A 27,004-nucleotide genomic window follows, 5' to 3' on the forward strand; every position below is an offset into this window, starting at 1 on the left:
AGTCGCCCATCCGTCAGAGTCAGCTCACTTTGAGCCGTGCTGAGGGGGACGCATTGCTTCACTGCACCCCCCACTGAAACCCGCCTACCGGGAACCGTCACCTGACCTGGCCCCGTCACAGAAGACCACTCCTCTGGACCGGCCCTGCCAGGCCGATCCTCCGTTCAGAGGGCCGCTCCAACCCCGCTAAGGGAAACCGCCGATCAGTGGAAAGCAAGCCGCCCCTCCCTGCGACCGCAGGAGGAGAAAGCAAGCCTTTCCCCCATCCATGGAGGCAGGGGGGAGAAAGAAATTTGCCGCCCGAATGGGACCAGCCCTGGGCAGAAAGCCGGCAGCAGCGAGCTACCAGCCAGCATAACCTAGCAACTTGCCTCGCTACACAGAAAGATAGAATGTATCTTTCCATGTGTGCAACATTCAGTAACATTCTATTCAAAGCGCCCGCGCGTAACCGCATGATATTTCTAGATTAACTTGCCTCGTGATAACATTATAAATATCTCTGTATATAGTTGCCAGTGTCTTGTCGAGTCTCCATCTAGTGGACAAGCGGTGGAACTGTATCCTTTTGTTCCCTTAATTAGAAACTAATTCTGTAAATATTCTAATTGGGTATCATTGTATATACTGAACCAGTTATGGACTTTATTTTTACAACCGTGAATTTGAATCAATACATATAAGGTGATTAATAGATTATTCATAATTATAATAATTAGTAAATAATAATTTCCATAACCCATATTTCATAATTCATAATTAATAACCATAATTATCTGTCCCTAATAATCCCCTCACCATGACAGATATGGCGTAGTCAGCAGGATGCACAGCAATGAAATATTTTCCATAACTTGGAATACAAAATCACAGATTTGGAGTGGGCCAAACAAAATTGGAAAAAAACCCAAACCGCATTTTTGCAAAAGTAAATTAGTTCAGCAGCGAACACGCTGTCCTCTTGACATCTTATTTTATACAGATGAAGAAGGAAATTAAATTTTTATGACCAAAAAGTTTTCCAATTGGAAAGGGAACCGGCAAAGTCAGAGGCATAAATTCAGACACTCCTCGATCCATTCGAGTTGCACAGGAAAGAAACCATGTCTGCCTGCAAGGAACAAGGACAACCAAATGCTACCTTCGAAGCATTCAGAGTATACCACCCATGATTCTCGCTCTGCTTGATCAAACTGACAAGCAGAAGCCAGGTGATTTTAATTCAGCAGACACCCAGTACCATCCTGTGAACAACATCAGCTCAGCCCCCCACCAAGAGGGTCAACAGCTACCAAACAGGTTCTGCAAGCCAGACCAGGGTCCACATCCCAAGGCAAAGGCAAACGCATCAGCTTCTACGATCAGCAATTCTCCTCAACAAAGGCGAGATTCGACCCAGCATTGCTAGGCAACCTCCAAGCCAGCAGAGAAACAAGCTTCCAGCAGCAGGACAGCCTGAGGGGCAATCAGGAAACAAAACGTCCGGCAACAAAGAAGCTAATTCAGCTCACCACCTTGCACAGCGTCCCGGCAAGGAAAACCACTGTGACTGTAAAGGCAAAGAGAGCACCAAGAATCAAGAATCAAGAAGGTTGGAAGAGACCTCAAAGATCATCGAGTCCAACCTGACACCCTAAACTTTATGACAATCTAAACCATGGCACCAAGTGCCATGTCCAATCCCCTCTTGAACACCTCCAGGGATGGTGACTCCACCACCTCCCTGGGCAGCCCATTCTAATGGCCATCACTCTCTCTGTGAAGAACTTTCTCCTCACCTCCAGCCTAAACCTCCCCTGGTGCAGCTTGAGACTGTGTCCTCTTGTTCTGGTGCTGGTTGCCTGGGAGAAGACACCAAACCCCTCCTGGCTACAACCTCCCTTCAGGTAGTCGTAGACAGCAATGAGGTCTCCCCTGAGCCTCCTCTTCTCCAGGCTAAACAGTCCCAGCTCCCTCAGCCTCTCCTCATACGGCTTGTGCTCAAGGCCTCTCACCAGCCTCGTTGCCCTTCTCTGGACATGCTCCAGCAATTCAACATCTTTCCTAAACTGAGGGGCCCAGAACTGGACACAGTACTCAAGGTGTGGTCTAAACAGTGCTGTGTACAGGGGTACAATGACCTCCCTGCTCCTGCTGGCCACACTATGCCTGATGCAGGCCAGGATGCCATTGGCTCTCTTGGCCACCTGGACACACTGCTGGCTCATGTTCAGGTGGCTGTCAACCAGTACCCCCAGGTCCCTTTCCACCTGGCTGCTCTCCAGCCACCCTGACCCCAGCCTGTAGCTCTGCATGGGGTTGTTGTGGCCAAAGTGCAGTACCCGGCACTTGGATTTGTTGAACGCCATCCTGTTGGACTCTGCCCATCTGTCCAGCCTGTCAAGGTCCCTCTGCAGAGCCCTTCTACCTTCTAACAGATCAACACCTGCCCCCAGCTTGGTGTCATCTGCAAATTTACTGATGATGGACTCAATCCCCTCATCCAGATCATCAATAAAGATATTGAATATGATGGGGCCCAGCACTGATCCCTGGGGAACACCACTAGTGACAGGCTGCCAGCTGGATGTGGCACCATTCACCACCACTCTCTGGGCTCGGCCCTCCAGCCAGTTCCTAACCCAGCACAGAGTGCTGCTGTCCAAGCCACAGGCTGACAGCTTGGCCAGGAGTTTGCTGTGGGGGACAGTGTCAAAGGCCTTGCTGAAGTCCAGGTAGACCACATCCACAGCCTTTCCCACGTCCACCAGGCTGGTCACCTGATCATAGAAGGAGATCAGGTTGGTGAGGCAGGACCTGCCCTTCCTAAATCCATGTTGGCTGGGCCTGATTCCTTGGCCATCCTTCAGGTGCGCAGTGATTGCCCCCAAGACAATCTGCTCCATGATTTTCCCTGGCACTGAGGTCAGGCTGACAGGCCTGTAGTTCCCAGGTTCTTCTGTCTGTCCCTTCTTGTGGATGGGTGTCACATTGGCCAGTTTCCAGTCTTCTGGGACCTCTCCAGTGAGCCAGGACTGGTGGAAAATGATGGAGAGAGGCTTGGCCAGCTCATCTGCCAGCTCTTTCAGCACCCTAGGATGAATCCCATCAGGTCCCATGGACTTGTGAATATCCATGTGACTCAACAAGTCTTGAACTAATTCCACATGGATTTCGGGAGTACAACACTGCTCCCTGACCCCATCGACCAGCTCAGGAGGCCAGTTATCCTGAACTCCTCCTGCCTTACTGTTGAAAATGGAGGCAAAGAAGGTATTTAGAATCTCAGCCTTCTCCTCATCCTTAGTTACCATGTTACCCTCCACGTCCAATAAAGAGTGGAGGCTCCTCTTGCCCCTCTTTTTAGCATTAACATATTTATAAAAATGCTTTTTGTTATCCTTCACGGAATCGGCCAGTTTAATTTCTAACTGTGCTTTTGCCTCTCTAATTTTTCTCCTACATGATCTAACAACATCCTTAAACGTATTACTAGTTGCCTCCCCCCCTTTCCAAAGGTGATAAACCCTCTTTTTTTCCCTTAAATCCTTCAGGAGCTGCTTGCTCATCCAGGCCGGTCGTCTTCCCCGCCAGCTCGTCTTAAGGCATGTGGCTTCAGGCTTAGATTCAGGACGTGAATCTAGCTCACCACAGAATCACTGCAAGCTGTGGAACAGCCAAGCTGCCACCGAAGTCCACCAGCGACCCGAGAGGAAAACCCCGGGAATAATCTGCGAACACCAAATTCGAAAGGGTCTCCAAACGGAGAGAGTTCCAACTGGAACCACCACAGCCCCAACGGGGAGGAACACCAGCGAATGACACCACCAGCCATAAAGCAAAGGATCTTGCAGGGAAAATATAGAGCAATTAAAGAGAAGAAAAAGAAATGAAAAAGAGACAAGACATAGAACATGAAATCTTTCAGCACAGGAAAAAGAAAGTCAAGTTTATGCCAAAATCTTTGTATTTCAAACACATTAAGGTGACTTACAGCATTCATTTCTACTTAGTACAGTAAATTCAGCTCCCAAATCAAAAGACTCTGAATCACCTCTTAACTGAATATATGCAAACAGAGAAATTATCTGATCCTTATCAAATACGCTTTTCAAAACACTGACAGTCTTGTGTACATTCAAAGGCAAACAAAACCATGTGATAAGTTTGTTTTTCATTTAAACAGCCTGTATCATTTAAAGAGAGAGGAATGCAAAAGCACAGTCATAATATGCATGCATAAATAAACTCAGATAGTTAAAACAGGCTAAAACATTTTCAAATATGTACAAATATTTTTACCTCTACCCCCTGTGCATTAAGAGGTATGCATTAAATTCTTTAACACAATATTGTTGGCTTCTAACATACCACTAACTCATTATTCAGAACAGCAAAAGCACTGGGAGATCTCCAGCAGCAGAAGAAAAGCCAGTCAATGAAGGATGTAGAAAAGGAATTGATACAGACATACCTAGTGGTTCTGTTGAGTATTAGTAGCTTCTATTGTAACTTGTGTACTCTTCTGAATGCCATGTTCAGTAAATATTTTTCTCCTGTATTAATCCCTCTAGCTTGATAATTATAACAGTCTACAGTAATCTACTCTTTGTTGCACTTTACCACATCTATTTCTAAAACTCAAAAGTCTATGAATCAACATAAGCCATATACTCCTCAGTGTATCAGAGGTCCTTTTGAACAAATAGACCTACACTTGAGCATACTTTCAAATTTTAATCTTGAAAACAGTGAGATAAGGAAAAACATCTCTCTCTACCATTTAACTTCTTTACCTTGTTTTTGTTGCTTGAAAAGTCCACAGTAAGTCTAAAAGTTTTCCTGTCAGTTACTCTGTATAACACTCTAAATTAGAATCAACCCTTTTCACTGTGCTCATTTGTAGAGAAGAATTTCACAGAAAGCAGTGTTTCAACTTTAACAAACATCTCAGTCTTATAGAGACTTAGTCATTTAATGAGCCTTCACAGAATCACAAAGTGGTTGAGAACTGCAAGGACCTCTGATTTCCAGCTGGTCTAATCCCCTGCTCAAGCAGGGCCACCTACAGCCAGTTGCTCAGGACCATGTCCAGACGGTTTATGAATACTTACAGGGATGGAGACTTCATAACTTCCTTGGGAAAGCTGTGCCAGTGCTCAGTCACCCTCCACAATCTGTGCCCTTTGCCTGTAATCCTGCCACTGGGCACCACTGAAAAGGGCCTGCCTCCATCCTTCCCCTTGCTGAACTTCATGAGGTTCCTGTCTGCTTATTTCTCCCCATTTGCCCAGGTCGCTTTGGATGAGAGCAACACCCTCTAACGTAAAAGCAACTCATCCCAGTTTTGTGTTATCAGCAGACTTGCTGAGTGTACACTCTGCTCCTTCATCTATTTCATTAATAAATATGTTAAACAGGATCAGACCCTACACTGGTACTCACTGGCCTCCAGTTGGACTTTGTGTCACTGATCACCACCCTCTGTGGCTGATCTTCATCTTAGTAATCACAGCAGATAGACTACATCTGTTACTGGCAGCCCTTTTAGGATTCAAACTGACTGAAAGGACAGAACTAGAAAGAGCAGTTACCTTATGCAGGAACTTACCATAAATAAGTAAGTATGGTAAACACAAAATGTCCCACCTAATTCAGACACTGAATTCGTCCTTAATATTTAAGTACCTCTCTCAGATCCATCTTCTTGAGAACTCAGAGACTATTACATATATCTGACACACATCTCATGCAAGAAAAGCCCTATCCTTCTTAGTGTGTAGCTTCTTCTGTGAGTATCCTTTGGTTCTCCACAGCTGATACGTCAGAAGACAGTGGACTTTGCCAAAGAAGTTTAATTCTCTTGTGGCTTGGTTTTATAGTAATATGACATCTTTGTGAGGTATGCCTGACAAATTTAATTGCAAGCAACCCTTAAAGAGTAACTGTGCTTTTGGCAACAAGACAGCTCCTAGAGATCTACACATATCTGCAACAAGCTCTATGCTACTGCAGACACTTAGAAAAAGAGCTTGTTTTGTTTGATACACAGTAGCTATTTATTTAGCAATTCAGAAGTTACTTCCAACCGAACTGCTCACTTTGAAATCACTTGCAGTGCAATAGGTATAAAAATAAGCACTCTCATGCTTATGTTCTCTCATTGTTACAGGCACAGTACTTGCATATTACTTTTTGCACTTAGAAACTCCAGTAACCAAAGTCTGAGAAAGAACAGGAAGAAAGGAAAGCAAATGTGTGCCCAACACCCCTTAGGAAAGAACGTGGGGAAGGTGAGATACACACACACTGGGTTCAGAAGGCTAGGACAAAAAAGGTCCACAGCTCAACAATTTGAAGAACCTTAAGCACACACAATGGACAACACTGACAGCCCTAGTCACTGGGCAGCAATTTCTCTCAGAATCAGATACAATAAACTTTAACTTCAAAAAGTCATTAACACCAGTCCTTTAAAACAGTCTTCTAAATTGCTGCATATACATAATGGAATCAGAATAATAGTAATAAGAATAAATTGTGCTTCTACAGGTTTTTGTTGGAGGACTCCTGAAGTATTTTATATGTATCCATGACTTGTTCCACTTACTAAAACACACTGTAGGTTGGAATCAAGGTCAAGGGAGTCTTCTACCAACAATGATCTGCCCCATGTCAAAATGTGCACTTGAGTTTGATGTGTAACTCACACCTTTAAACTCCTATTCATTAGTTCAAAGCCTGCTTTGCAGTATGTATCATCCAACTGTCTTTTCTTAATAAAATAAATAAAACACAACAAACATATGAAGGAACCAATCTGTTCTTTAAAGTCCTGCTGGAAAAAGAAACCTAAAGCTATACGAACTATTGAAAATATAAAATTACTGCTGTGACACATCAGTCACAGAATCAGTATTTTTTGTGCCCTTTTTCCACATTTAAACAAATCTTTCCACATCTGGAATACTTAATAACAGAACATGCTCCTTCACTTTATCTCTCAGGTTAAGCTTGACCTATTTTCACCCTGCACACTTAAAGCTTAACTTTAGGCTGACCATTATGGAAGCAAAGAGGCATACACAGCGCACACAGAGAAAACACCTTCCAATCTTCACATACACTGCTATATATAAAATAAACATTGTAGCGTTCAAAACATAAGTAGGCTTTAGATGTGTTTATTCTCAGAGGTCTGTATAGTAAACCTAACTTAATAGCAAGATTTTTCACAATGCTTAAAACAGACTAGCCCTTAAGTTCACTGTTGGACTGTTTGGTCGATCCTCCCAAAAGGAAAGGTACTTGCTATGAATAGCGCATTGTGTTTATGATATGGATACTGAAACTGCTGGTTCAATTTATATCTAGCATTTTTAGTTTGCAACACATGTAACTATCACTATCTTACTCTTCCAACATATACTGGTGGAAACCTCAGGTGCTTCTGAGATAATCCATGATGGTACATCTATGTAAACCACTACACATTTCAAAGGAGCAGACACATGATTTGCTGCAATCACATGAAGGTCCATGCAAAGTCAGTAAGTAGTAGGCATTTAATACCAAAATAGTTCAACTCTAACAATGTTAACCTAGGCACTCATTTGCCTTAAGAAACAATTTTAACGGCTCTAATGGTAGAAAAAAACCCTGTTCAGTACTCTGCCCAGGTAGAAACATAGCAACTACAAATCACTTAAGTATTTGGCAGAGTTTGGTGTCAGACACATGGTAATCTACTTCAATATAAATATTTACTTATTAATAAAACCTATATAAAATTATATTCCTGATTAACAACAATTTTTAAAAGCATAGATCACAAATCTGCATTTAAAATTTGTAGTTAAAGACATTTTTCCTTTTAGTAAGTACCTACACAATGAATGCCAAATACAAAGAGGAAGGCATCTTGTACCAGAAAAAGAGGAGATCAGAAAGACAAACAATGACAAAACAGCCTGGAAAAAAAAAAATCATTCAAAATACACATTAAATTCCCTGCTATCACTATTGCCAACAATCCTGTGTTTTCCTGGTGTCTTCTCATGATGTTATAAAAGAAAAATAAAAGCAAAAAGCCTAGTTTTGATAGTATATATGTTTTCACAGAATCACCATGGTTGGAAAAGACGTCTAAGATCAAGTCCAACCACTATCTAACTCTACTAAGGCCACTACTACACCATATTCTTGAGCACCACATCTGGATGGCTTTTAAATACATGCAGGGATGGTGATTGAACCACATCCCTGGGCAGTCTGTTGCACTCTTTGATAACTTTCAGTATGGAAGTTTTTCTTAAATGTATAACATAAACCTCTCCTTGGGTAACTTGATGTCTCGTCCAGTTAGTTGCTACTTATGAAAAGAGACCAACATTCACATTTCTGCAAGGTCCTTATAGAGAATAAGGTCTCCCCTCAGATTCCTTTTCTTCAGACTAAACAACTCCAGCTTCCACAGCTACTCCTTATAAGACTTAGTCTTAAGACCTTTCATGAGCTTTATTGTCTTTCTCTGGACTCACACCAGCACCTCTATGTCTCCCCTGTACTACAGCACCCAAACCTGAACACAGTACTCAAGATGTGGTCTCAACAGTGTTGAGCACAGTGGGACAGTCACCTCTGTAGTCCAGTTGTCCACATCATCCCTGATGCAGACCAGCATGCTGTTGGCCTTCTTTGCCTCCTGGGCACGCTGGTGGCTCATGTTCAGCCAACTGTCAATCAACACTCCTGGGTCCCTGTCATGGTAGGGCCATGACATGGCCCAGTACAAACTCAGACAGGCCTTAAGATGTCTAGACAAGGTCCCTTTCTCTCCCCTCCTTCCTGCAGAAAGACAGAGCAACGCAGGAAAAAGAACAAAGGAGACAGGACCCCTGCCTGTCTGGTAAACAAGTTGTTTATCTGGGGTGAGAGCACATAAACTAACCACTGCTTCCCCAGAAACAAGGCCTGTGTTTCTGCCTTTTATGGTTATAGCCTGGCAGAATGCCTTTCCATCGGGCAGCTACACATTAGCTTTAGTGCCCTGTTGGACCAATCTATCACTGGCCATATGTACATATACAAGTGACTTGGTAGCCACCCTTGCCTTCAAGACAGTCCCTTCCTGCTGAGCAGCTTTCCAGCCACTCAGCCCCAAGCCTGTAGCATTGCATGGGGTTGTTGTGCAGTTTCTGCTCCTAAACAGCTGTTCCTCAGGTCAAACAAATGCAAGATGATAATTCCAAAAGGCAGCACCACTGCTTCATTTGTTTCATTTTCAGCACTCCAATTCCTTCCTGTCACAAGATGAGAATGTCTAATTGAGTGATAAGCCTGCTTTATCATAAACTTGAAAGTCTCCTTGCTCAGCCTCTTAGCTTCCATCTTCTCTCAGCTGGCCTAAGAAGGCTTGTCTGAAAGTGAGGATATTCAGCAAACTCCTTCAGTTACTCCACATCAGCCTTGCTGGCCTCAGAAACACACACTGCCTGCACCATGAGCGCACATGTTGTTTAGAACAGTGAACTTCAGCTTGTTTTAGCAAGATAAAGCAAAACCTTTGTATTTCAGAAAATTTAAAAAACCTCAACAAGGTTTTTTAAACCTGAGGTCAAGTACGTTAGAAAGTTAAAATATATTTAATATAGTTAAAATAACATTCCTACAAAAGATGTTTTTGGGTAGTACTGAGGATGTACCACTGGGCAGTAATGCACTGACATTACTCAGGAGCCTTACATACCAGTCATTCCATCAATAATAAAGAACATAACATGTATTTTAAAAAAATCTAAGTAAATATGAGAGATTTTTCCATGAAATAAATTACTTACACATATCTTTTTAATGCCCTCAGTTTTTCTGATTTAAAATATATTTTTACAGTATCACTAACATTCCAAGCAGGCAGATCTGGTCACACAATTAAGGCTGTTCCTTTCAAGTGCAACATCGCAGAAGGTGAACGCCAATTTTACTAATAAGGTAAAGGAGGATAAATGACAGGGGAAAGGAAGAAAAGTAAAAAAAACTTATGTGTAATTATTAATTTTTTTCTGTGAAGTTCTCTGTCATATTTAGCCTTCACTTTCTAAACAGGTTAGTACAGAGACAGTAACTGCAAATAAAGTTTAAAAGATTGCATGAAAAGTCAGAAGCTGCTTTGCAGCTATAACATAAACAAAGCAAAAACCAGTCTTTGCAGATGTCAAATGAATGTTAAGGAAACATTCGAAGGTAATAAGATAAAAGCATGTGATGCATAAAATGACCTGAACACCAGGTGTCAAAAGTGCATGTCCTATTTCTGAAAATAACTTAAAATGTCTCCTCTCCCACATACAAAAGCCATCATTTCATGCAAATTAAAAAAGGAAAGTTCATACTATTTTTCTTAGTTCTGAAATACCTTTTTCCCACAGGCAAGTCTTTATTAGATGGGAGAACTAAAATCATCAAAAAATCATAGCTCAGACTGAAACATTTCAAAACAGAACAACTTAATATTCTTGAAAACAAGTGCTCTAAAGCATTGTCATCTAGGTAACACTCTTTTCAATATTGTTTTACTTGGTCCAAATTGCTGGCCATGACACAGTGAATTTAGTTTACACACAGTGTAAGTAACTAATAGACCAATCGTATTGCATAAATACCTGAAAATCTAAATATAATATATGTAATATATATATTTAAAACACCTGTTCAACAAAATGTCCTGTTTCTCTCATATTCTTCTTAGCACTAACAGTCAGTATTACTGTGGACATCCCTTCCATTACTTTCCATAACCTATCAGAATAAGAGTTAAAAAAATCACAGAATCACAGAATCAATAAGGTTGGAAAAGACCTCAAGGATCATCAAGTCCAACCTGTCACCCAAGACCTCATGACTACTAAACCATGTCACCAAGTGCCACGTCCAATCCCCTCCTGAACACCTCCAGAGAACTCCACCACCATCCTGGGCAGCGCATTCCAACGGCTAACAACTCTCTCCATGAAGAACTTTCTCCTTATCTCGAGCCTAAACTTCCCTTGGTGCAGCTTGAGACTGTGTCCTCTTGCTCTGGTGCTGATTGCCTGGGAGAAGAGACCAACCCTCTCCTGGCTACAACCTCCCTTCAGGTAGTTGTAGACAGCAATGAGGTCACCCCAGAGCCTCCTCTTCTCCAGGCTAAACAACCCCAGCTCCCTCAGCCTCTCCTCGTAGGGTTTGTGTTCAAGGCCTCTCACCAGCCTCGTTGCCCTTCTCTGGACACGTTCAAGTATTTCAATGTACTTCTTAAATTGAGGGGCCCAGAACTGGACACAGTACTTGAAGTGCGGCCTAACCAGTGCTGAGTACGGGGTCACAATGACCTCCCTGCTCCTGCTGGCCACACTATTCTTGATGCAGGCCAGGATGCCATTGGCTCTCTTGGCCACCTGGGCACCCTGCTGGCTGTCAACCAGTGCCCCCAGGTCCCTTTCTGCCTGGCTGCTCTCCAGCCACTCCGACCCCAGCTTGTAGCGCTGCATGGGGTTGTTGTGGCCAAAGTGCAGAACCTGGCACATGGACTTGTTAAATGCCATCATGTTGGACTCTGCCCACCTGTCCAGCCAGTCAAGGTCCCTCTGCAGAGCCCTTCTACCCTCTAACCAATCAACACCTGCTCCCAACTGGGTGTCATCTGCCTGGCCTCTAGCTGGATGTGGCACCATTCGGTGTCAAAGGCCTTGCTGCAGTCCAGACAGACCACATCAACAGCCTTTCCCACGTCCACCAGGCTGGTCACCTGATCATAGAAGGAGATCAGGTTGGTGAGGCAAGACCTGCCCTTCCTAAATCTATGTTGGCTGGACCTGATCCCTTAGCTATCCTTCCGGTGCGCAGTGATTGCCCCCAAGATGATTTGCTCCATAATCCTGCCTGGCACTGAGCTCAGGCTGACAGGCCTGTGGTTTCTTGGTTCCTCCATCCAGCCCTTCTCATGGATGGGCATCACATTGGCCAGCTTCCAGTCATCTGGGACCTCTCCAGTGAGCCAGGACTGGTGGAAAATGATGGAGAGAGGCTTGGCCAGCTCATCTGCCAGCTCTCTCAGTACCCTAGGATGGATCCCATCCGGTCCCATGGACTTGTGAGTATCCAAGTGGCTCAGCAAGTCCCGAACTAATTCCTCATGGAAGTCAGGGGTACTACACTGCTCCCTGACCCCATCTACCAGTTCAGGACGCCAGTTATCCTGAAGACCTCTTTCCTTACTGTTGAAAATTGAGGCAAAGAAGGTATTTAAAACCTCAGCCTTTTCTTCATCTTTAGTTACAATGTTTCCCTCCAGGTCAAATAAAGTGTGGAGGTTCTTCTTGCCCCTCTTTTTAGAATTAATATATTTATAAAAATGATTTTTATTATCTTTCACAGCAGTAGCCAGTTTAAGTTCTAACTGGGCTTTTGCCCCTCTAATTCAACAACCTTAAAGAAACACTCTTGAATACTGAGACTGATGCTCATCAGCACAAAGCAACTCAAACAATGACATAATGGATCCTGTGTAACTGGATTTTATGGACAGATACCAGCTATTTGCAGCACTTTGGGAAATCTGAGTAGTCAAGTACCTTCGCACTACAGCTCAAATCAGCTACTAACTGCTCATAAACCTAGCACGATCCTGGAGAAAATACTACTATTTCCACTAATTTTAGTTAATACTAAGACTAACTCATGTCAACTAGAAAAGCTAAAACATCTGTCTTAAAAATTGTCCTCCATCACTTTGTAAGGAGGTTATGATAACATGTAAATGTAGTGATAGTGCTATAGATTCAGGTCCTGGAAAGAGCTACCACATGGTCATAGATGTCTGCATGGTTATCGTCAAGGGATTTAGACTATCCCTATGGGCATTTATACATTAAAGGCCATGAAATGAAGCATAATAATGGGGAAATTACCAAGAAAGTAATTTAGGATAATATTTCTCCCATAGTAGAGGTACTAGCGAAATACATTAACTACACATGAAAACTCTGCATAAATTAAAATTTAACTATATTAAAAAGTTGTACCAAAATTAAACAAAAATGTCAGGAATATGGAAAATCTCTGTCTTCAAAGTAAGTAACAGAGATTGTAGAGACGATGTTTTCCAGATTATGTTTTCCTCTTTAACAAAGAATACCCAAGAATACATTCTATTGTCATCTAGCGTTCAGAGACATACTGCACTAATCTTTTGCATTTGCTAAAACAGGGCCACTCTCCCAGTATGTACATTGTACAGAGGCAAAAAAAAAAAAAAAAAAGCCAGGAAACAGACCATTAAAACATTTAAAATAAATCCAGAAATATAAAAGAAAAAAACCTTGCAAACAGATATCAAAATATTTCATTTTGATGGCCCTTTATTTTTAAACAGTTTATATAAAAATACAATTATTCAAACATCAAAAATAGTATTGTATGTTTTCTCATATGTTCTACAATCTATTTAAGTGGTATTTTATCTTCAATAAAGTAAATTTGATCGTCTGCAAGGTATTAACATAAAATAGATAAGCACAGGTAGGTGTAAAAAAACCAATTACATTAATTTTGAGAAAGGGAATATGCTTTCATTTTTTAAGCTCACCAGCAGAAAAGAACTAGAGTCATGGAATAGGAAATTAATTCTGAAATACAAATTGTATTCTTCTGAAAATTTTGTAGGACATAGAATATACTTTACACATGCTTGAAACTAGTCTCTTTTTTTAAAAAAAAAGAAAACGCTAAGAACAAATGGCTTATTCATAGACAAAATGGAAAGATTTAAGTGAAAAAGAATTGGTTTATGAATGTACTACCAAGTATGTAGATACTGATTCTAAAACTACCTGAAGAAGCCAAGGAGAATCTTGAGTTTTCTGAACAGTGCTATAATTTAGTATTTCCATCCCTTTATGCTTCCCTCCTGAAAGACTTTCTGCAATAGTTTGCAGATTAAAAAGGTAATTTTTATGTCAAATTTGCAGTGATGCTGGAATGACAGTACCTTTTCCCACATCTGTCAAGCTTACTTCCGAGATAAAAAATTGGAGACAAATCAGATTTGTCATAACTCTTCCAAACCTAATGCGAAATTTACCACCTAAAGAACACCTTTTTATTAAACTAAATAAATAAATAATCGTCACAATTTCATGGCCAATGAAGTACTAGAAGTACTACTTTCAAAGACTTACTACTGAATTTCAAATGGGAATCCAAAAAAAAGAAGATATTTTGTGAGGTGCTGAATATCATTCTTTCAAGATAGTAAAGATTTATTACATGACTCAGGATGGAGCGTTATATTAAAAGAATGTATTGCACAGAGCACAGAAGGTTGAAAATATTCAGAAAAAGAGAGTCACAAAATGAGCATGAAGGAAAAATCTTCTGAGAAGCTGCGTAGGAGCATATTTAAAAAAACAATACAACCCCCCCAAAGTCTTGTCAGTTACAGAGAGTTCTTGGAATGTATGCATTACCTTAACAACAGCATTCAGCAGGACAACGCCTGATTTCTTTGTAATAACTTGCTTTGTTGTGTAATGATGTTCTATGAGCTGAGGAATAGTTGGAAACCCAGTTCCTTCAAAACGGTACTGATTCTGTATGGAGGTAAAAGAAAATAATTGTTTCTCTTACAAGAACTATATCGAAGAAAAAAACCTGCAAAACTGCAAAAGGACATAAGGAAGCTTCCCTTTCTAGCAACAAGAGAAAGGTATGTTTGCTTTTACAGTATATAGATTTCTTTCCTGACCTATGCAATAGCATTTTTACTGGAACGGTAGTTAGGAATATGATACATGAAAAAATATAAAATTACTGCAACAGACCACTTGACAAAGTAACTACTTATTTAAACTCTTTATTTAAAGAGTTAGGACAGTTTCTAAACCAGAAAAAAGCAACAATAATTTCCTAATTACCTAAAAAGCAAACAAAAAAATATCTGACAATAAAATAAACAGGAGTTAAATAACACTATCTTACTAAGATCTTACTGTATTTACGATGATTGACAACATTTTGGCACACAGTATAAAATGCACCTAAAAACAAAGGCAGGTCAGGCATGTAACTCATAAAGAGGTTGGGAAAGAAAAAATTCCTCTCTCCACAAATTTGTTTCTTTTTTACATAAATAATTGATCACAATGTAAACAAAGAAATCTCTTAGTGTTTTCTCAGAAGCACATAACATTTCTTTAGTAGTGACTGCTATGACTTATTCTTTCAAGCATTAAAGGGGCGAAATTGTGTTTCCGTTGCTTATCTTTGCTCAGACATTTTACAGGGAAAAAATAGTAAAGCATTTATTTCAGCTTCCTGAAATTCTTAAAATTATACACTGCAGCTGACTGGGAAACAGGATGAAGTCTTGTGCCTATACAAGTCTCAGCATTTATAGTTAGAGAACTCTTCCCACGGAGTAGGAACTGCCATAAGCCAGCCTGACAATATCAACAATAAACAAGTGCTGCAATTAAAAAAATTGAAGCACAGATAATGATTCAAGTTCATTTACACAACCCAGCAATGGAAATCTCTACCAGTGGCTTGCAGACCTTTTTTTTCCTAGCCTCCAATGTCAAATTCTTTGCACAATGCATTCTAAGTTTCTCTTCCTTGGGGGGTTAAAGCTGCTAGTAAAGACTGCTTAGTCATGTCACCTATTTTTAATATTCCTTGTTCTCTATCAAACAGAATTTTCATAGCCTGCATACTTTTTAAAATTTATTTTGTTGTTCACCTTCATTTACATATCAAATAGTGGCTGACATTTGATTGACCAGTAACCCTAGTTTCCATGCCTTTTAAATAACACAGTCATATTTCTGTGCTGATGATTCAAAAAAACCTGATGTCCAGAAAGTCTCCCTAGCACAGTAACAAGTACTGTCTATCATTTTCTCATTCCAGACTCAGCCCCATGTCCATCTCCTGTCATCTATGTAAGACCTTCAGGGGCAGACAGAGTTCTTAAATTCTATGTATTTACACAGGATCTTAACCACTACGAAGACCACGAACAAAAACAACTTGAAAACAACACAGCCTCAAATAAGGAACAGTGAAAAACAACAGTAACCTTGAATGACAGAAGTGAATTTTGATACTTAAAGCTAAATGATGATACTTAAAGCTAATTTTGATACTTAATAGCTAAAGGCCATTAAGAGTAGCCTTTGAAAAAATTGTAAAACCAGAAAGAGAATACTTATGCAATTAAAGGACTACTGTTTAAAAAAGGCATATATCTCACTCTGCCATTTAGTATCTGATTCATATGAAAATTTGTACATGGAGAACAAATGCACATATGGTGTCCTGTTGGTGATGCGTGTGATTTGACCCGTCATAGAGACCTGATTCCACGTTGTTTATATTGATTTAAACAAACTCTCCTTGCACTAAATTCTCCTCAAACGTTCCCATCAAAATGTTCATGAAAGCAATGTCTCTTGTTATATGAGCCTAACAGTCCCATCATCTACTAACTCCTTTTAAGAGCTTAATAAGCTTTCTCTTTTTGTAATTACCGCTTTTTGCTCACAATACACAGAATTTTCACCCATTAGGAGTACATAAGGAGTCCTGTATGTCTTTTTAAGGAAAAAAGTTTTAATTTCCATTATTGTCAGAAATTAATCCCAAAGAGCAGATGAACATAATGCCTTGTAACTAAAAGTACAAGAATACAGATCTAGCCACCTGATGATGACTGTCCAAGTTATGCAATGTTAACCTGTATCAGTCTTACATTTACATAATGTAATTTCTAAAAGAAAGTAGTGAAATTGTGGAAATTTCGTTCATTCATTCATTTATTTATTATGGGGAAAACAATGTAAAAGAAGTCTTACAGGTAGGCCTCAAAGAAATGATAACTTTAAAAGGCTATTTTAGCTGTCTACATTTTTTTAAGATCTACTTGCCATGAAATCACAAAAAATCATTTCAGCCACATCAAGTATACAGTTTTTGCTGGTTCAGGATCAGAATGTTCCCGGCATCTTGTAAGACCCTGTGTGTCTAGCTTTACTGCTCTTTATGGCTTTTATTGCTCTTGTTTTCTCAATCAGCACTCTGATATATTAAATTACTTTCAGCTCACAAAATCAAAATAAATAAATACTGACACTGTGTGGAGATTTACTACTACAAGAAACACCCTCAGTGAAAATTAATGAAAAACTTCAGCTAAACAAGTGTCCATAATCCTACTGAAGCCTTCCAAATTTTATGAAGTTTGAAAAATATCACTGCCTCTCATTAGAAAGAAATGACGCGGGTATACAACACTAGCTATACCCAGAGATGCTAGATCATACCGGGACTTAGACAAGACAATTCCCTCAGTGTGAACATTGATTGTGTACTTTTCTATATTTGGGAGATTTTACTACAAAAGACTGAAATACTGAGAATTCTCAAAACTGAGAATGATTTGATGCTATGTCACACTCCAAGAACAGTTTCTAGTATTGTTAGAAGTGTCATATTTTGAATTAGTTTGAAGTTCTGAAAGGTATAAAAGAAAAGGATCTACATTTTTAAAAACAAGTAGTGTATTAGAATAAAAATAGATACATTGGGTAAAGGTATAGGAAAATCAACATACTGTTTAAATTGACCCATTTTCCCTGTTACACTGATAAGGACATAAATTCTAATTCTTAGAAGTATGCATACTGTGCAACATCCACAAGTGCTTGTGTATACTGAACAAAACAATAATCATAGCACTAAAAAGAACATAAGCATCGTGAGCGAGTGGTATAATCAAACACAGATTATTTTCTTCTCCATGACTGTTTGCATTTTTCATCAAGTTTCTATGGAATCTTTATAGTCTGAATTTGACGTAACTGAATTAGCAGCAACTGGGAAAATGGGTTTAAAAATAAATAAATGTACGTGCATAGATCAGTAATAATAAGTTCTGGATTTAAAACAATTACAGAAACACCTTGGCTTTGCAGTACAAGATAAAAGATGTCATATCTAATATTTCTCCTTTGTTTCCCAAAATTCCCTTTTCCCCTTATTTCAGCACTGATGGACATGGCTAATGCCATTTGCCATAGTACCTTACACAGACCCTAACCTGTTTAGCTGAAAATATAAACTTCCCAACATTGAATATTCAGTACTGTATCAGAGACGTACATCAGCATATTGTATAATAAAGTGTCTCCGTTGTCCATCTGAAAACACAGAAAGGACATATTCACCAGGTTTCCCGTGGCTCTCTCGCACCAAGAAGTCTCCTTGATGTTTTAACAGCTCCTGTGCTTCTACTCTTGGAATTGCACCATGATACCAGTCTTGCTCAGCTAATGGTTTCTCAGTGATTGAAATCACATCAAAAAACTTGGGAAAAATACAAAAGAAAAATGTTACTTTAACAGTACATTTTTAGAGTTTACTTCTACATGAAAAGCATGTTAAACAACAATTAATTTTTATTTCTTGTATCCACATTATATATTTCTACTAAAAATCAAAATCAAGGCTCCTACATTTACATAAAAGACATACTGATCTTTTCTATTACCTAAAAAAAAAATACATAGAAAGCTGAAGTTCATAGAAATGTCCCTAAAAACACATAATATTTTCACTTATCCTGCTATTTTCCTGAGCCATATCAATCAGCTCTTTCTCACAGATTCTGATGTGCTGTTAAAAAACATTCAAAATGAGCCACTTCTTTATCCAGGCATAAAAACATAAGAAACTGATTTATACAAAGCGTTGAAATTGGATACATTGTTTTAACAGAATTTACCAAATACATCCCAAATCAATTAATAGCTCCACAGTACATTTTTCCTGTAGCACAGAATATGCACCTGTGTTTAAAGTATGAACATAAAGTTTTAAAGACACAAAGACTTTCAGAAATTACTTTCATTGGCTACAAAGGGAAGTCAACAACTTTTAACCTATAATTCCACACACTAATTTTAACAAGTATATATTGTTTGAGAAAACATTGAGGCCAAATTTTGCATTCTATTCAATGATCATTTCAGATGTATTTGTTATCACTAGGCCTTACTTAAGCTGTGTATCATTCAAAATCATTAGTACCAGAGCTCATATAAATTATCACTGCCAGAATGGTAAAAATAACACACAAAATAACACAGTGCATACTGTATTGTCGGTTTAAAAGACAGGTGTCCCAGGCAAATCTGCACAACTGCATTTTAGATTACAGCACTGTGCAGCCTGTATCTAGCGGAGTCTGGGGAGCGGGTGAGGTGAGCTTTGAGAAGCTCCCCCAGCTCCATAGTAAACCTACTTCTGGCCAAGGCCAAGCCAATCAGCACCTTACAATAACATATTTAAGAGGAAAAATTTGTTGGGGTGGCTCTTTTATTTTGGGAGTTGTTTCGTTTTAGACAGAAGTGGGACTTGAGGGAAAACAATGAATATCCATGTCAGTGAGGTGGGAGGCAGTAGAGGAGGCACAACAAAGCACCCCATTCCCCTTCAGACTGTGATGAGTTAAAAAGCTGAACCCCTGTAGCCCTTAGAGGTATATGGTGGGGTAGAATCCCACCTACAGACCGTGGATAACCTCACAGTGGAGCAAGTGGCTGTTCCAGAAGGTGGCCATGATTCCTGGGGGAACCATTCATGGCAGGATCACAGTCCATGAACGAGACCCATGCTGTTAGAGAATTTCATGGAGGACTGTCTCCTGTGAGAGGGATACCACATTGACACTGGGTAGCACTGCGAGTTTTGTCCCTGAAGAAGAAGGAGGGGCAGAAACAACATGAAACAGACTGGAACTGCTTACAACCCTCATTCTCCATAGCTATGACCATGGTGGAGGCTATCCTTAATTTAAGGTCTTGCTGAAGTGATATTTACATTAAGAAGACTTACCTAGCCAAAAAAACATTAAGAATAATCTCAGAGTGGGAATAAATAGGCTGAAGAAGGGGCATCTAATGAGAACTTTTTGTTTTCAAATATCTGTAATTTTTTAGCACTTTTATAGTAAAGTTTCTGGTATAAAAATGCCTTTGTGGTTTCTTGGCCACCTTTCTAAATTATCCCTAAAAATATCCTTATGGAAAACTGAAGAACATATTTAAGAGCCTCATATTGTCAGACACTGACAGTAGGATCTGGAACCCTAGTTTTAGGTAGTATTTTACTTCTTTTTCAAAATTGTAAAACCATCGACTCACGGAATGGTTTGGGTTGGAAGGGACTTTAAAGATCTGGATCTGCCGTGGGCAGGGACACCTCCTACTAGACTAGGTTATCATAATAAGTTGTTTTTCATATACAAATAGATAAAGTCTAAGGCTATGTCTCACCTACATGAGGAACAGAGATCACAGTAATATACATTTTAAGACAAAATACTGTATTTCTATATCAACTAAAAATCTGATAACCCAATAATCACATAATGTGATTTTGTTTGTATCCAGGGGTATTTTAATATTTTAGCAAGACTTTTTTCTATAACTTTCCAAACATGCTTTCATATTTGTCATACACAAAAAGCCTTCCTAATTTAATCTCATATATTCATTATTCATGTATACATATACAGATGCAATTTCCGTTATCTTCCACACATTCTGAATATCGTTTAGCTTAAATAAAGACCACTGAGTTCTTTAATGGTTCAATCCTGCAACAGGATTGAAGGCCCATTAATTCTAAAGTTTTCTCAAAATTTGAATTCTGAGCTAATGTTTCAGATGACAAGATCACAATTAAAAGCCAGTTTTAAAAAATTTTTAAATTCTACCCAACTTTTGATTTTGTTGTTTTATTTTGTGTTTATTATTGTTCTTGTTTTCATTTGGTTGGCTGGGATTTTTTGTTTGTTTGCTTGGTATGGTTTGGTTTTGTCTAGAATCATAGAATTGTTTCATCTGGAAGTGATCTTCAAGATCATTAAGTCAAACCATGAACCCTGCACTGCCAAGGTTCTGTTATACTGTCTTCTCCAATGTGCTGTGGTTACACAGCAAGAGTGATGTCTAGCTGTCGAGACACAGTCTCCACTGACAACCCCAAGAGTTTTGATGCTTAGGGCACATACACGGAGTGTTTCATTCTCTCCATCAACCATAAAAGTAGTTATGGTGAATTAGCTCAGTTGGGTGGTTGGTTTGGGGTAGGTTCCTTTTGGTTTTTGGGGGTTCTTCATTGCGACATTTTGGATGATTGCATGTTTCAGTTCAGGAAAATGGAGAAGGAAGGTTTTGATGCAAAATGAGAACTTCATAAGTGGTGGTCAATTATTCTGAACAGTTTTGCAAGCTTTTATATGACAACAGAGACAATACAAAAGCAAAAGTAACAACTAAATTTATTCATCTTGAACAAAATCCAAGTAGAAGAGATACTCAGCAGGCATTTTAGGTAGAGACTGAAGAAAGTTGTATACCTAGTAACTTTAATAGTACCAGTTACTGAGGAAGCAGTAATAGTAGTAATATTAACAGTAGTAGCATGCTTATATAGTGGTGCACTTTTTTAAAATATGGGGGAATATAATTTATTGCATGCTTGACCATTTGACCTGCTCCAGAATACAGTAATACACTGTATTTCCAGTAAGTCACTCACTTGGAAGAGCAGTCTTAAAAGTACATCAATAGCTTGGAAGCTGCAAAGAATAGTTTCTCTTTTTTTTCCCTAAAGTATAACACTTGCTGTGGCATGCTATTATGCCATGATATTATCATGTCTGCCAATGAATCAGAATAATATTTTTATAAAATTTTTCTAATGTATTTTTTATCCATATAGTTGGAAATGTACGATGCTTCAGAAAAAAATACTATTTAAGATGTAAAAATAACTTAATGTGCTACAGAAATGTGGTATCGATACCACTTACCGATGATGAGCCCAACATTGATTTTGGAGACCTTATAATTCCAGCTATTGAATGACGTATAGTGTCAAATCTTGAGACTCTGTCCTTCTTGTCCTAGGAGAAAAAGCAGTATCACCAGTGAAATAAGCAAATTGGTATAATAATTGAGTTATGAGAGAATGTACGTGGTGAATGATGCTTATGTCCCAGATTATGTCCCAAATATTGCCAGGACATGTCCCTACATGTTTGGCTCAAAACCCCTCTTCCCCCTCCTTATTGACAAAGGGGCAAAGCACCACTGAGTCCAGGTAAACAACCTGCCTGGGCACATTTTCCACCTCTGTGGTAAATACAGTTCACACCATATGCTTGTGCTGGCCTCGTTCACGGAGTATGCTTATACTATGTCTGGCAAAGCATCACTTCATTGGTTAATTATTCTGTTTACAAAGGATGCTCGTTGGACCAGTATTCATTGTGCCAAATGTAAAGAGGGGCTGTTTTGGTAAACATGTGCCCCATGCCCGTGTTCGTGCTTGTGTTTGCCTCACGCACTGCATTGCCCAAGAGTCTGCTTTGCCCGGCACTTGAACCAGCGTTCCCGAGTGCTCTGCTCATTGCCTGGCTACGGGCAATCCCACACTGTGGGACCCTGTCCCACGGACAGAGCCAAACATTGCCTGACCCATCGCCGAGTGAGGGAACCCTGATAGTGTGTACGTACCACCTGTCCAGACTGCTACAGCTCCCCAACCTGCCCTGAGCGGTGACATCCTCCCGACTGAACCCTGTGAGCCACGGAGGAAGTCGCCCCCTCCCTCACAGAGAAGCTGCTTTGCCATGCCCTGCAAACCTCGGAGACAAGGCTTTTCCCCCTGAGCGGGAAACCCTTCTCATGCAACACGCTCCACGGACTAAGCTGCAAAAGCCTCTGAAGTTTTCCCGGAAGACACAAGGACCTTTTACTCCGGGAGAAGCAGCAACTACGCGGCACCACGCAGTCGGTGCCTTATTATGGCATGTCCGTATTTCTGGACTATAAACACAGTATCAAGGAAACATTCCTCAGAGGTTCTTAGTTCGTGAGTAAGCCAAGTATTCCTTTATAAAGTTTCTGTTAAGGTTTGTGCCAAACCGTTCTGGTTTGTGGGCTTGCTGGTCACCAACAAGGCCCACCTGGTCTCTTTTCATTTAGTTTCATTTCTAGATTTCTAAGTTCTACAATTCATTTAAACTGTTCAAAGTGTCCATACACATACACATTCTGAACAGATAGTTCTTCCAGCTGAACACCGGTACCTGTAAGTATCAACTGTAAATAATTTGTGGCACAGTTTTTACATGTGAGAGGTGTGATTTGTGCTAAATTGATGTTACATGTATTCAGAGGTCGAGTTGCTTATTACATGCCAGAACCATATATGGGCATAAGTTAGCTTGGCGCCTAAAAGTTACAAGACGTTATGTAACAAAAAGCTAAGTATGCATGCACAGGGCAGCAAGGTCAAAGCGAAGACAATTGAGGAAGACCACTGACTTCATCCCACGACCACCAGAGAGTGAAGGTGAAGACCCTCAGAGTGTGACCACGGCTGTGCAAGGCCCCAAAACTAATAGGAGGAGTCTTCTTGGAACTGAAACACCTTTTCCAAGAAATCATTTGAATATGTATATGACCGAAGGTATAAAAAGTTACAAGTTGTCATGTGCTGTGTGTGTTGCAGGTGAAGCTGAGGCTCGCGGCCGCACCCAGTGCTATTTTGTTTGCTGTTATTACAAACTTACGTTAAGTTCCTACCAGTGATTTCAATAAAGATCACTTTTGACTATTGAATTGGCTAAAGATATTTTCATAACATACATAAATTATTAAAAATATTTAGTATTATCTCTGTCGCTCATTCCTGATGGGAATATTTTATAGCAATGTAAAACCTAGACTCTTGAACTTTACTTAAAAGACAGGGATTGAGCCTCTACTGACACAAAGCAGTAAGTCAACATCATAAGGATCAATCTAACTCATATAAATTTAACTGCTGACAAATTATATAATTCCTTAAATATATTGTGTGATTAAGTATCACTATTGCTAACTATAGCGAGAACTGAAATTATTTTGTACCTAAAACCAAAAGACATAGAATCTTAGAATTGTTAGGGTTGGAAGGAACCTCAAGGACCATCTTGTTCCAACCCCGCTGCCATGGGCAGGGACACATCATACTAGATCAGTTTGCCCAAAGCCACATCCAGCCTGGCCTTAAAAACCTCCAGGGAGGGGGCTTCTACAACCTCCCTGGGTAACTTGTTCCAGTGTCTCACCACCCTCATGGTGTGAAACTTCTTCATAACATCCAATCCCACTTCTAGTTTTGCTCCATTCCCCCTAGATCTATCACTACCTGATATCCTAAAAAGTCCCTCACCAGCTTTCTTGTAGGCCCCCTTCAGATACTGGAAGGCCACAATAAGGTCTCCTCGGAGCCTTCTCTTCTCCAGGCTGAACAGCCCCAACTCTTTCAGTCTGTCCTCACAGGAGTGATGCTCCAGCCCTCTGATCATCCTCGTGGCCCTTCTCTGGACACGTTCCAGCACCCCCAGAACTGGGCTGGAGTAATAGGAGCTCCAGAACTGGATGCAGTACTCCAGGTGGGGTCTCACCAGAGCTGAGTAGAGGGGGAGAATCACCTCCCTTAACCTGCTTGATGCAGCCCAGGCTGTGATTGCTTTTCCAGGCTGCAAGTGCACACTGGTGGGTCACGTTGAGCTTCTCATCCACCAGCACCTCCAAATCCTTTTCTTCAGGGCTCCTCTCAAGCCAGTCACTGCCCAGCCTATATCAGTGCTTGGGATTGCCCAGACCCAGATGCAGGATCTTGCATTTGGTCCTGTTGAACCTCATAAGGTTGTCATGGGGCGAGTTCTCCAGCCTGTCAAGGTCCCTCTGGATGGCATCCCTTCCCTCCAGCCTGTCTGCTGCACCACACACCTTGGTGTCATCACAGAACTTGCTGAGGATGCACTCAGTACCAATATCCATGTCACCGACAGAGATATTGAACAAGACTGGTCCCAGGACTGATCCCTGAGGGACTCCACTTGTCACTGGCCTCCACTTGGACATAGACCCATTGACATCCACTCTTTGGGAGCGGCCATCAAGCCAGTTCTTTATCCACTGAATGGTCCATCCATCAAACCCAGACTGCACCAGCTTGGAGACCAGGATGTTGTGCAGGACAGTGTCGAAGGCTTTGCTCAGGTCAAGGTAAATGATGTCAGTTGCTTGACCTTCGCCTATTAATGTGACTTTGTCATAGAAGGCCACCAGGTTTGTCAGGCAGGATTTGCCCTTGGTGAAGCCATGCTGATTGTACCTAATTACCTCTTCGTTATTATTCTGTTTCAGCAGTGCCTCCAGGAGGATCTGCTCCATGAGCTTACCAGGCACAGAGGTGAGACTGACTGGTCTATAGTTCCCTGGGTCATCCTTCTTTCGCTTTTTGAAAATGGGAGTTATGGTTCCCCTTTTCCAGTCAGTGGGGACCTCCCTGGACTGCCATGACTTTTGGAATATAATAGAGAGGGATTTAGCAACCTCATCCGACAGTTCCCTCAGCACCTGTGGGTGTATCTCATTGGGTCACATGGGCTTGAACACTTTCAAGCTCTTCAGATGGTCACAAACCCGATCTTCACTCACAATTATATTTCTCAGTTGTCTTAGAATGCCTATTATTTGTAAATATTGTTTTGGAATGATGTAATTTTTTAAGCCCACAAAATAAATAAATAAAAATGTGTACATTATCCTTATTTAATATATGGGTGGGGTGTAAAATTTAGTACCAATCCGTGCAAGTTGTATGATGTCACGGTGAGGGGATTATTAGGGATGGAGGATGGTGGTTATTAATTATGAATTATGAAATATTAAAACTATCATTATGAAATATTGATTCAAATGCACAGTTGTAAAAATATAATTCCATAACTGGTTCAGTATTTATAATTATGCCCAATATTTACAGAATCAATTTCTAACTAAGGGAACGAAAGGTGCAGTTCTGCCACTTGTCCACTAGATGGAGACTTGACAAGACGCTTGGAGGCTGCAACTATGTACAGAGATATTTATAATGTTATCACGAGGCAAGTTAATCTAGAAATATCACACGGCTACACGCAGGTGCTTTGAATAGAATGTTACTGAATGTTGCACACATGGAAAGATACATTCTGTCTTTCTTTCTTTGTAGCGAGGCAAGTTGCTGGGTTATGCTTGCTACTTGCTGCTTGTCTGGTCCCGGGCTGGTCCCATCCAGGTGGTGACTTCCTCTCTCCTCCCATGATCACGGGGAGGGGTGGCTTTCTTTCTCCCCAAAGCCTCGGCAGGTGGGGGCAAGGCTTTCTTTCTCCTCCCATCCTCTGCAGAGGAGCAAGGCTTTCTGCCGATTGGCGGGCTCCTTTGGCAGGGTTGGAGCGGCTCCCTGAACCGATGATCGGCCCAGCAGGGCCGATCCAGGGAGAGGTCTTCTGGTCAGGTGACAGTTCCCGGTAGGCAGGGTCAGTCGCCTCCGATCTTGGAGATGGGTTTCAGGGGTGGGGGGGTTTGGTGAAGCGGCGCTTTCCCACTCGGCTCGGCTCGAAGTGAGCTGACTATGCCAAATCTTGGCGACTGCTTCTCATTAAGGTTACAATGCGGTCTTGGTTTGATCTCAATGGAGAGGATATCTTCTCTCTCTCTTTCGGGAAACCCTGGGTTGCATTACCCTGACAACACAGGCCTGTGGAGCGGCTACAATAGGCGGCTCCTTTTCTCTCCCGCAAACAGTGGGAGTTATGCAAGATGCATTTCTGCTTGATTAGCTGCTTAATTAGCTTGCAGCAGATTTGGACTGCCAGGCTGGAAGGCTTAGTCCTTCCCCTTCTAGGCTAAGGCTTACCCTGGGGCTTTTCCGCAGTCCTCTTGAAGACTGGGCTTATGACACCGGCTTTCTGCATCAGCGAAGGGATCTCCTTCGCAGGATCCTCGAGCAGCTCAGTGAGCTGGCTTCTATCTGTATTGCAGAGGCTTCTAGTGCACTTGCATTGGGAGTGAGAAGACTTAGGGGTTACGAGCTTCCA

At 40.8% G+C, this 27,004-nt stretch overlaps 1 protein-coding gene across 1 annotated transcript in view; it reads right to left on the reverse strand.

The window, feature by feature from the left end:
* Positions 1 to 27,004, reverse strand: part of FER (FER tyrosine kinase) — a 161,963-nt gene that overhangs the window by 58,544 nt on the left and 76,415 nt on the right. The window contains exons 12-14 of the mRNA XM_054398079.1: positions 21,893 to 21,985; positions 18,175 to 18,378; positions 14,484 to 14,606 (exon numbers count right to left, since the gene is read on the reverse strand). Coding sequence (XP_054254054.1) covers positions 14,484 to 14,606; positions 18,175 to 18,378; positions 21,893 to 21,985 — 420 coding nt within the window. The remainder of the gene's footprint in view (positions 1 to 14,483; positions 14,607 to 18,174; positions 18,379 to 21,892; positions 21,986 to 27,004) is intronic.

Source organism: Indicator indicator, chromosome Z, assembly GCF_027791375.1.
Source record: "Indicator indicator isolate 239-I01 chromosome Z, UM_Iind_1.1, whole genome shotgun sequence".
Classification (NCBI taxonomy): Eukaryota; Metazoa; Chordata; class Aves; order Piciformes; family Indicatoridae; genus Indicator; species Indicator indicator.